General features: G+C 41.1%; 1 protein-coding gene across 4 annotated transcripts in view; it reads right to left on the bottom strand.

The window, feature by feature from the left end:
• The window catches only part of LARGE1 (LARGE xylosyl- and glucuronyltransferase 1), a 282,679-nt gene that overhangs the window by 38,552 nt on the left and 231,906 nt on the right, over nt 1-12,221 (bottom strand). For all 4 annotated transcript variants that reach the window (XM_074580461.1, XM_074580471.1, XM_074580481.1 and 1 more), the window contains 2 exons: nt 8,403-8,515; nt 6,562-6,687 (listed from right to left, as the gene is read on the bottom strand). In XM_074580461.1, the coding sequence (XP_074436562.1) occupies nt 6,562-6,687; nt 8,403-8,515 (239 nt within the window). The remainder of the gene's footprint in view (nt 1-6,561; nt 6,688-8,402; nt 8,516-12,221) is intronic.

Below are 12,221 nucleotides of genomic sequence, written 5' to 3'. Positions count from 1 at the left end.
AAAGCTCTGTTGGCATACGGAGGAAACTGCAGCTAGAGCATATAAAAATTCCAGTGCCGTTATCTGCGTGGACACCTGAGCAGCAGTGATAGCCTTCAGGCTGTCCCACAGACCCTTCCCACTCTTGATCAAGGCCTCCTGAGAACTTAGAAAAATACGCTCCTTAATCTTCATTTAGCAATTTAAGAAGTGAAAGATCAGAACTTAAAATTTCGCATCTATTTAACACTTGGTTAGTTGTCATTAAGCAACTTGGCACTATCTACGTTTCTGTTAATACCTTCCTAGTTAATCAGCAACCGTTACCACTCACTGATTACGCTCAGCCAGCCTCCTGGAATACTTCCATACACTTGTGACCTAGTGAAACAGGTTAAATGCGCTGATAGTTCCCATTTATTCACCAGGTTCTGACCCAAAGCACTCAAATGATGACATGGTTGGAGCCTCACAGACTGGCGATACGGAAGATGGAAGGTAACAGAGGATGTTATATGCTGGTGGTGTGTAGGAAAGGGCTCTAAGGTCAGTAATCTGCATGGAAATACACCAAAACCCAAAACCCCAGCAAACCTTCTTAGGTTTCCAGCTGCATTGTTCTCTCGGGGGAGGTGAAATATTTTGTATCTGATGTTCAATCCACTGAATGATTAGTTTATTTCTATAGGTGCCTTTATTCATTTTTTTGCTGAAGCATCTTCTCTCTCCAGAAGAAGTAATTGGCCAAATGCTTCCTTAGCCATAATCCCTTCAATTTTCTACCTAAAGACATATCTTGATGATTTGCCACTCTGCTTTAGTCCTTACGAAATCAGACAATACAGTGTATCCTGTATACCTACATACCTGCTTTCCGGGCTGAAGGGGTAAAAAGAATAAAATAAACCCAGATTTAAGACTAAAGAGGTTTAATTCCGCAAAGCATTGAACAGATATTCTTAATTAAGCCCACGAGCACTTCACAATTTAGATAAATAAGTAAAAGTGGTGTTTTGTAAATGGGGAGCTTTTCTGCTTAAAAAATAGACTCCTTGTTTAGGCAATCAGACAGTTCTCACTGAAATCAACAGGAGTTAAATGTTCAGCAAATCCGCATAGTAAAGCCATCTATATATGCCACTTTAATGCTATCTCAATAGGCATTTTTTCAGGCACTGGTTATTGAAAAGTTTAAATATGCCCCAAGTCACACTGCAAACACACACCACATATGTAACTTATGCCTCGATTAAAGACGTCTGGAAACTTTATTTTTAAACTATGTTTCATCAGAAATGACTGGTTTAATAGAAGAACCAATTTCCTCAGAAAGGACCAACTACTTCACAAAAATGTCACCAGGGAGGTTTCAGAGTGGTATTTCTGAACTACCTAAGTGGAAGACGCTCACTTTGGAGTCGCCAGCAACCCAGAGGTCCAGGCACTGCTTTTGGATGTGGGATTCAAATGTTTGCCCTGCCTGATCTGATGCCCATAGTCCCAGGGGTTACTTTACCCGCCAGCTTACTGTCTGTGCTGTAAGGCAGTAAGCTGAGAGACTGTCCCTGTCTTCTATTTTTCACCAAGGTTCTCAGTTTTTCCTCAAAAGGATTTGCAGCTCTTTCTTCAACTCTTGTTTAACAAGAGGCCTCCTGACTAAAAAAACACTCCTAAAACCGCATCTGTAATACCACAGTGCTCCCTTTTTGGCAGAGTGGAAGCACCTTACTGACTGCGATGTTCATTCAAGGGAGGGGTCTATGTTTAACTCTCTTGAGCCTTTGCTCCTCTCAATGTAGCTCTTCCCTGGTTAGCATTAAAAGGTGCAAGGCAGCAGAATGCCAGAGCTGCTGCAGATCAGTGCTGAGGTGCTTGGACAGCATGGAGTGGCTCAGGGACTGGAATAGAAAGAGGTGCAATAGGTCACGTTCGAGGCAGATCTGAAATGATGTATTTGGGTTACGGACAAGAAGCTGTTTAAACTTCTGTAAGCAATCTCACAAAGACGTTCTAGTGTGGAGGACATTCCCAAGGAGGACACAGTGAATCATATAACACAGTTTCAGAACGGGAAATTTATGAGGTTAATTATTTATTTACCTGCTAATTTAGTATCAGCTGTGTTCAAAACCAGTTTGAAAAGCCACCAACAGGATTGAAAGCATTTTCCTATTTTGGGGTAGGGGAGAAATTCTAATAATTTGATTCATTCCCATTAAGGAGTCCAGCATCAGATTTTTATAATTGTGAATTACCAGATTCGCTGTGTGTAAATAGGATCTGTATCCTTGACAACCAGACTTCTCTTCATGACTGACTCATTCAGTGAGGTCACGATTCATTGTCAGAGGCATCACAATTCATTACCTTCTTTCATAGGATTTTCTTGCCATTTGGTTTGTGCCAAATCATAGTAATTGAGATTTCCTTACAGACAGGAACAAACTATTAACCAAAAAGAAAAGCAAATACAGGGTCCAACCCAGCAAAAGTAACGCATAAATGAACCTTGGTTCCAAGCAGATCCCCCCAGGCTTCAAAGCTCAGCAAGGCATGGTCCTACAGCACACATTCTTGTCCACGGACATCGCAGGCTACTGGGGACCACGTGAGATAAGCAAGATGGACAGTGGATGCCTGCACAGAATGACTATTAGCACTTCCACATCTTTTGGCCAGTCTTCAATAACAACTCCCAAATGGATCTCCAAGGTGTAACAAATGCCACGCAAAAATAAACACCTCTGGCCTTTAGAGACTGCAGTTGGCTCACTTGGCAAAAAGAATTAAAGGGCATCTGCTTCCTCTTAGCCCACTCTTGTTTTCTATTAAAATTGTTCATTGCAAGACATTCTTGACTGATGCAAAGCATCCTTAAAGCAGGTGCCCTCAGGGTGGGAAAAGGAGGATTTCTGTAAGTGTAATTGTTTGCATAAGTTTTGGTTCCATATGCCATGGACAGCAGAACAAAGCCCACAGACTTCAGTCTAGCTGTGTACAGCGTGGTCTCTAGCACTATATAGTATGACACAGGAGGTTAAGTAAGCATTTCAATAAATAAAAATAATAAAGTAGTCCTATTTTGATGTCGCTTTCGAGGGATACGAAATTAGTGGTCACTAACAATGCAGAACTTGGTTATAAATATTTCTGTTCTTCTTATGCCTTTTCTGAAAGATCCTCATATGCAAGTCCTTCCAAATTTGTATATGCTGCTCAGCTGCAGCAAGAAAGTAGAGTTCAGCAGTAGTCAAACATCTGACCTTCTCTAACATAAGACAGTACAAAAAAAAAAAAATCCAATAAAATGGATAGAGATGCAACTTAATGAAGAGAAAAACGTGATTAGAATCCTCTTCACGCAATATGAGACATTCAAGTGCTCCACAGGCCTGCAAAAAGTATGCCAGTCATTCTATGTTTGCATGAATGTGAACAAAGCAGTGAAGAAGTGTGTGTATATATACATATATACATACACACTCACACCTGAACAGCAGTCAGACCTGGGGTTTAAGTTTATTTGACACAATGTTGTGTGTAAGAGATGACAAATCTTCAAGTCCCATGACTTTGAGGCCAGATGGAATTAAATCAGTGCCTTTTCACCCTGACATGAGGAATGTAGTCTGATTTGACTGAGGAATACTTGACTGGGCCAGCTTTACCCTGCATTTCCTTCTTTCCTACACTATCCTTCTTAATCCTCCAGTACAAACTTCACAATCTGTCTTTCTCTCCCTCTTACCCTGGAGGTTTCTCTTACTTTGTTTCTTATTCCAGTCTTACCATGAAATACGGGATGTGCCAAATATGTTGTGTCATACCATTTATATTAAATGCCATGGAACTGACTAACTTTGGTGATTTTAAGAGTGTATTTTCTAACTTGGGCAAATGACATTTGTTGCTTTTTTGAGAGGACCACATATCAAACCATCCAGTTCCTTTTCAGAATTAGAATTTTGCTAATTTTCGTAATGCAAATTCACAACTTTAATTGGTTTGTGCTTTTTTTAAAAAATTGTATGAAGAATTTTAAACAGTGCTGCCTGAGGGCCTGTTCTTTAACTGCTGAATATGGGAAGAGCTTTATTGAAACCAGGGGGCTTATGTGCACTAGATAAGACTCTGGCTTCTCTTTCAAAGCAAAGAATTTCAGCCCTGAGTCAGTATTTAGGGGATAATTTTAGCAGTGTGAATAAGTCCGGTTCAGCTGAAGAAATTGCTTATGTGTCTGCACCCCTTCTTGAGTTAAATACCTCAGACCAGAAAGCCAGTGGAGGATATTATGCATCTTAGACTTCATTGCCTATGCTGTAATGGAGGTGACAGTGTCATACAATATACAGTAATGAACACCCAAGCCTAAGCTATCGTTGTAAACATAAATCTGTTAATCGACAATGAAGAAAGGATTCAATTTATTTTAAAGATACGTCTATTAAATGCTTACTTGTAGGTGTTACATATAAGCTAGATGTCCCACACCTGACGGGGATTAGTCAATACAGTCATTGCAGCCTAAAGAGTGATTTGCCTGATTAGTCGTCAGACTAATCTCTCAGGTGAGCTTAACCAGTGTCCAAAACCACTCATGGGGAGCACTTCAGTTGCCTAAATACAGATGTGTAGCGACACTCAAAGCACCTTAGGGTTACCCTGTCTGCCCAGCAGCTGCCTTGCCGAAAGGATATCGTTTCCTGTAGGTCTGTGTTGTATCTGCCAGTCCCACACGGATATCTAAGAGTATCTAGGGTGACTCAAACTGTGTTTAGGCAATTGAACCAATCCCTAGATCCTCAGATGCCCTTCAGTATCTTTTTCTCATGTAAATGTATGTGTCTTAACCTTGTGCTGAATCCATTATGGCTGTCTCAGCGGATTATATGAATTAATGTCAGCCTCTAATTCACAGAAAAATACTGTGCTAACTCCCAGGTAGGAGGTGTATTTTTCTAAAATTAATCTTTTGGAAAACATTCTCCCTGCTACTACATCTCTTCTTTTGTTTCAGGCCTTGCAATTGCTGTCATACATGATTCTCAACATAAGCACAGAACTAAAATCTCTACTAGCACTTTGTTATAAGGCATAAAGCCATGATGCTTTTAAATTCCTGCGTTGATCCTGCCCTACAAACATCTATCATAAAACATTTAGCGATCAGTGTACCGACCAGTATACTGATCTAATTTTCAAAGCTGTCTTCTATGGACCACACCTGTATAGTCGGTTGTGAATACTTTATGAAATTCAAGCAATACTGGCCAGCTTTGACACATCAGTTAACCCACGTAGTAGATCTGTCTCTTGGGAAGTGCCGCTTTTGAAATCAGTGGGTTGAGGATGATTGATTTTCAATATTCATCCAGTACCTGGTGTTCATATTGAACACCCCTGCCTGTTATTCTACAAATTGTTACAAGGGAAAATCTGGTTAGATTTAGGAAACTTATTGCACGATGAGGGTGGTCAAACTCTGGAACAGGCGACCAGGGAGGTTGCAGAATCTCAGTCTCTGAAGACTTGATACTCAACTGCACAAGGCGATGAGCAACCTGATCTAAGTTGGTCCTGCTTTGAGTGGGGTTTGGATGGTCTCCAGAGGTACTTTGCAACCTCTTCCATGGTTCTGTTTTTTTCTTTTTTGTTTTTCTTAAACCTCATTTACTAAAGCATTCTCAAAACATAAATTATGTATATAAACCTTAACCAAATTTTAAAATGAATAGCCCAAAACTACCTAATATTTACTGTGTTCTGATGCCACTAGTCTGCTCTGATGGCACCTACTGACAGCCAGTTTTATTCTACACCTGGTAGCAGCTCAATCAGCTTCAATTCTGAACTCTCTGCATGCTGCACTTGAGTCTGGCCTTTCAAAATGACCACAGCACAATTGATGTTAATTTACCGGTATCTGTTCAAATCCATCCCGCTTTTATGTTCTACTTGATAATAGTGAAAAATGTGCTATTAAACTGATACTATAGGTTCATTTTATTAAATTAATAGGTTTCTACTCAGCCTTTTTTTCCAGGGTAAATCCCGGAAAAATGAGCTGCAGTGTGGCTGGGCTAAGTGTATGCAAAGGCTAAATATGAAGTGTGAAAGGTCTTTAGATTTTGGCTAATGTATTTCTAGCTAGGATCCACCCAACCCTCTTTGTGAATTTCACTCCATTAAATGATGTTGACTAAAGAGTTTCAAATTTGCCCAGTACAAAAAAAAAAAAAAAAAAAAGGTTTTGTATTCTTTGGACAGGAAGAGCTAAGAACTGGGAGAGCAACAGGAACTCAGCAGTAAGGTGCAGTGGCATAGGTGACAGGTACAGAATATAAGAACGTGAAGTACTTCTCTAACACCTTGCCAAACCTAAAAGCAGCATCCATCATTGACTTTTCCAGCAGTCAAAATGTACAAAGCCAAAGTCATATTTGCTTCCCCGTGCTTGGGTGTCCTCATGAATTGTATGTGTTAGTCTCCCCCCTAATAAGGGACCTGATCTTTGTGTTACAGTGGAGTCCAGTATTCTCTGTCGCAAAGGATACCACACATCCAATCTCCTGTAAAACATACCTTCAGGTCAGACACATCTCTGTAGCACTGCTCGGAACGGGTGTGATCAGACAGTTGCACATTCCAGAAACATGGGAGCTGGTAGACAAGGAAGGGATTTTGTTTGATGACTGCATTGAAGATATCCTAGCAGACAAAACCAGAGAGCAGAGAAGCAGTTGGGTACATTGGTTGTACAGTGAGGTGATCCCAATCCCTCCCCAAGCTGACTGTCCTTCTCCCCCTCACAGGTTATGCAAATAGTTATGTGAGCTGAACTCTGCAAACCTTGCTTCGTAATTCTATTCCCATAGAGGGTGCTGTCAATCTAAGTGGTGATGTGTAGATCTCAACAAGAGGAGCAGGAGAATGGATTGAGAACAGTCCTGAGGAGAAGGACTTAGGGCTGTTGGTGGATGTGAAGCTCAACATGAGCCTGCAATGTGAGCTTGCAGCCCAGAAGGCCAAGTGCATCCTGGGCTGCATCAAAAGAAGTGTGGCCAGCAGGGGGAGGGAGGTGATTCTACCCCTCTACTCTGCTCTCATGAGACTCCACCTGGAGTACCGCGTCCAGCTCTGCAGTCCTCAACACAAGAAGGACATGGACCTGTTGGAATGGGTCCAGAGGAGGCCATGAAGATGATCGGGGGCTGGAGCACCTCTCCTATGAAGACAGGCTGAGAAAGTTGGGGCTGTTCAGCCTGGAGAAGAGAAGGCTCCAGGGAGACCTTATAGTGGCCTTCCAGTACCTAACGGGGGCCTACAGGAGAGACGGGGAGGGACTCCTTATCAGGGAGTGTAGTGATAGGAAGAGGGGTAATGGTTTCAAACTGAAAGAAGGGAGATTTAGATTAGATATTAGGAAGAAATTCTTTACTGTGTGGGTGGTGAGGCACTGGAACAGGTTGCCCAGAGAAGTTGTGGAGGCCCCTTTCCTGGAGGTGTTCAAGGTCAGGCTGGATGGGGCTTTGAGCAGCCTGGTCTAGTGAGGGGTGTCCCTGCCCATGGCAGGGGGGCTGGAACTCGATGATCTTTAAGGTCCCTTCCAACATAAACGATTCTATGATTTTAATGAACTTCAGTAGCTTTTGGATCAACCTGCAAGGATCCTGTACACAAGTGCACATCTCTACATACACAGTTAGCAGCATGCTTCTTTAGTGGTGACTGGTCATAAGCCAGGTGTAGCTCAGAAGCTGTAGAAATATCTAAATATGATGCTCTATTGAGTTAATATACTCAAGCTGTTGAGCAAGACTTATTGGTTCAGGTCCAGTACTACACTAACAGGGTTTCTAGACTTAAAACTGAGAGCTGGCAGGAAACATAAAGAGAATAAATACGCATTTCTGTGTATAAGCACACTATTTCTTCTCTTGGCCTCAGTTTCCCACCTGCGGCAGGGAGACAGCAGTGCTTTTGTCTTCACAGGAGTGCTGTGGCAAGGAATACATTGAAAGACTGCTGGGACTCATCTGCCAGAACAGTAAAGAAATATCTGGAGACTCTTAAAACTAAAGTCTGCTTAGACAAGAACCAGTAGGAAAAGACACAGTACATTTGGACTTCTAGTGTCTGGAGAGTTTTATGTTAAAGAAAAGAGGACAGAAAATTAAAGGACAGAAACCCCCATTTGTCTATCGTATGAATCATCTGTGCAGAGGAGGTAAAAATGTCAGTGTAGCAAGAGAAGCCTCATGAGTAAATCTCCATTCCTCTCCTCCACGTTTTCCCCAGAACAATTCAACAAATGGTGACTACAGACACAATATCTTTCCCCCACATCTCATCCTCTTTCCCTTTCTTACCTTACTCAATCCATTGAGTAGTGGTTGTACCCTTGTCTGCAATGTCCTACTCACCTGGTCTGCCAGTGAAGTGGACAGCATGCTCATTAACTCCCGCTCTGCCGTGAGTCTCCACATCTGCTCCCATTTCATCTTCCGTAACTTATCGAGAAGCAGCAAGATAACCCCTGAAGGAAAACACAGCGCAGAGAACAAGAGAAGCCATGATGTCACATGCCAGTCAAAGCCCACCCTGTCTATGTGCTGACGCAGCAGTTAAAACAAGGATATGAGCTGAGATCTATCAGTGGAAACTATAGTCCTTACCCTGTGCTAACACAAGAGGTTGACTAAAAAAAGCTTCAGGTTTCAAGATGCCACTAAGAGAAAGTTTTCCTGAACCCCTGAGGCTACAGAGAAGACATGGAAAGATGGCATATAGATGAATCCCAGGTTATACAGGCTTGCAAGAAGGCTAAAGTAGCCAAAGAGGAGTGAAACTGGGAAGAAGAGAAGCAAGAGAAGGGTGTTGTATTTCTAGTAGTCTCCTTAATTGGTTTCATTATGACATGATTAGCATTGGGATTATTCCTTACAAAATGAACCAACGCACCTCCACATGATGGAGGTGAACTCCATCCAAAGGTCATTATCATTCCAAAGAGAATTAGACATTATCCTACAAGAAAGAAAGAGGGAACCTCCTAACACTCAGAAGTGACCCCCCCACTCCTTATTCTGAAAAGCTACAGGTTCCAAGAGGATATTTTGTTGTCACTGTCTCCTAGCAAAAGGGTAGAGACAATCTTGATCTAGTGTGACTCGATTTCTGCCATCTTCACACTGAGCAGAGACCTGCTTCTTCCAAAATCCCACTGTTTAAATGCATTTCTATCTGGCCTGAAATCAAGATTACGCTGAAACAAAGAGAATTTTATCACTCATAAAATTTTACTCAATGTGTGTGGTCTGAAATCTGGCCCTTAATACTTACTGCATAGGATGCAATACATATACTGCATAAGAAGATATGGCAACCCTTACTCTGCCTAGTAAGAAGTTAATCACCTGACACATCTGACTGCAATTCCTGAAACTTCTCTGAATAACAGATTATCCGTGCTGGTTATAACCTAGCCTTTGAGAGTGCCCGCCATTAAGGCAGCAAGTGTTCATAGAGCAGGATGCTCAGATCAGAAAGTTACAGTTGAAGGGGGAAAACAGATATCTCAACATGAGTTGTTATTCCTCAGTTGCTCTTTGTCTGGACAAAATCCCTAGTATTGAAGAAGAAGGGAAAACAGCAGAAGCAATGAAGCTGGATTGAAGCATCAGCAAAACCTTTCCCACAGTGTCTCAGAAAATTTTACTTGAAAAATTAATTTGCAAGGAATTAGATAACAGCACTGTCATGAGGAATGAATGCAAACTGAAGGACCATAAAGGAAGAGTACCGATAAACAGCAGCCTAGCAGGTTGACAGAAAGTACCCAGTAAGAGCAATGATAGGTTCTGTGTTGTTTCACGTCTTCATTAGTGGAAGGGGAAAGCGAACAGAATAGTAATGACATCTGCAAGTGACATTAATCAAGAGGTCTTACAAAAAAATATCACGGCAACTGTAGAGAAACACAACAACTACAGAGAAGAATATGAAATGGCAAAAAGAAGGCACTGGGAAAAGCTGACCGAGGGAGTCTAAGATGATAAAACTAAAAGTAGTGAGAATAAGGAAGGAATTGTAGTCTGAATACTTAAGAAAAATTTTCCTAAAACCATTGTGGTAAAATAACCTAAAAATGGCAGATAAAATGATTTCATGAGCCTTTGAAAATTAGACTACGCAAAGATTACAAAATCTACCTGCAACAATCCTGCACAGTCTGGAAGAGAACAAAGGCGGTTCCAGTTCATTCCTATCTTCAGGTTCTATGACACAGAATATTTCTTTCTAGTAAAACCTGGCACTGGCATGAATAAAAAGAAAACCTCTTCTGGCAGTGATTTTTGTGGCCTGTTTTAGTTCTGTTTTCCATTTCAGTCCACCTGGTTCCCACAGATGCTGGAACCTGTACTGGAGGGATCCCCTTTCATCTTCCGTCAACCTTTCTGCTTCCAGCTGTTGGATTGGGAAGGGACGTGTTGTCACAACATGCTACAACCTATTTCTGCCAGCGTGTTTGTCTTCTCTCCAGCATAACCAAAGCCCATTTGGAGTGTGTAGCGTGCGTGCATCAGCTTCTAAGAGAGACACTGAAATTCTAGATCAATGTGGAACAGGTTCCTTGTGCTCCAGCAATAAACTGGGTGGAATAAGCTCCTCTCTGGCAGTGGATTTTTTCCAGCTGGCAAGAACTGACAGCTTTGTTTCAATAGTGAAATACAACTGAGAAGATTCTTTATTAAGAAAAAAAAATAATTGTAAGATTAACTGTAATGTAATAGTTTTTATAATTTATAGACAATAAAACAATTTTTCTTAATTTCTTTAAGCCTCCAGTCTAAGGAGGAAAAGGGGAAATGTTTTAGTATGTGCAGTATTCTCCAATTTTTTTGTCTTCCTCCCTTATGCTAGCAGCAGATTATGGCGTCGCAGCTAAAGAGATTATGCTGTCCTGAGGGGCTATCATGGTAGCAGCTGAGAGTAAGAGGCAGATGGGGTGGAAAAACTGGAATATACGTGACAAACGATGTATTAAATTATGATGCAATCATGGCTATTGAAAATATTCACAAGCTTTTAATGTTCCATCGTCAAGACTAATCTCGATGCGACTTCTCTTTTAATTCACCAACAGGCTTGTGTTTAACACCTTCGCACAGCCTCTTTTCAGGGTTTCTCGTACTGTGGGATTCTAATTTACTGCTGCTGTAAAAATAACCACTGGAGAATATTTATAGCAAGTTTAAATATTTACGCATTAGTATTAGTGAGAATAAGAGATTTTTAACAAATGAGGATTTCATACTATTCACCCAATTAGCGTTATTTAGTGCAAAAGCAAAGCAAAAGGATGTGTGTTGGAAACTTTTAAATAGTTCATACAGAGGAAAAATTACCTTTTCCTCAGAACAGAGCACCTCAGTATTACTTCCATATTGTTCTGTTACCAGAAGCAAACATAACAAATGAACTAACTCCAATCTGCACAATTAGTTTGCAGGCAAAGTGTCTGAAATAAGGAAAAGGAAATATTTGCCTCAGGAGCCCCTCCTCTCAGAGTCAAATTGACTGAAATCTAAGACTAAATTCAAGATGACAGACAGCTGAACACAAGGGGAAAAGGGACTTACTCTCAGCTGCTGTGCTGAGGGAGGAGGAGACCGGAGAAAAAAAAAGAAATTCAAAGGAATATTTTATGAACATCTGGCCCCAGGCAGCGGGACTTCTCATCTTTTGACGAGTGCAGCATTTTCCTGCCCTAACCTACGTGAGAAAAACAAAGGGAAAGCTTGGCAGCAAATAAACAAAAAGAGAAAAGTGGCAACCCAAATGTCTCCTGAGTATTAAACAAACGATGATCAGCCATAGAACACCCAATTTTCCTTATCCTGAGGAACAGTTCAGGCATATACAGAGATGCAAATACCTCTAAGAGCTTTTGGAAAAGTAATGCTTTATTACTAAACCTGTGGAAGGCATCTTAGTCTAGTTTTCACTTGAATGGCATTTTCTTCCCCTGCTGGATGAGACTTTGCTTGAAGTACCAAAATCTGACAGATTCTGAATTGCTCAAACAAACAAAAGGAGGAGTTTCTAAAAAAAGTAATTTCAGGACACACACAAAAAACACCACCCCCAAAGCAAAACAAAACAAAAGGAAAAAGGAATTTGGTGAATAGATTGGAGAAAATGTGGCAAAAAAAAATCTGAATTAACATATCTGGACTAAA

This window comes from Larus michahellis, chromosome 1 (assembly GCF_964199755.1).
Source record: "Larus michahellis chromosome 1, bLarMic1.1, whole genome shotgun sequence".
NCBI lineage: Eukaryota > Metazoa > Chordata > Aves > Charadriiformes > Laridae > Larus > Larus michahellis.
The sequence above is the reverse complement of the archived record's forward strand: the minus strand, read 5'-3'. Positions and strand labels throughout refer to the sequence as shown.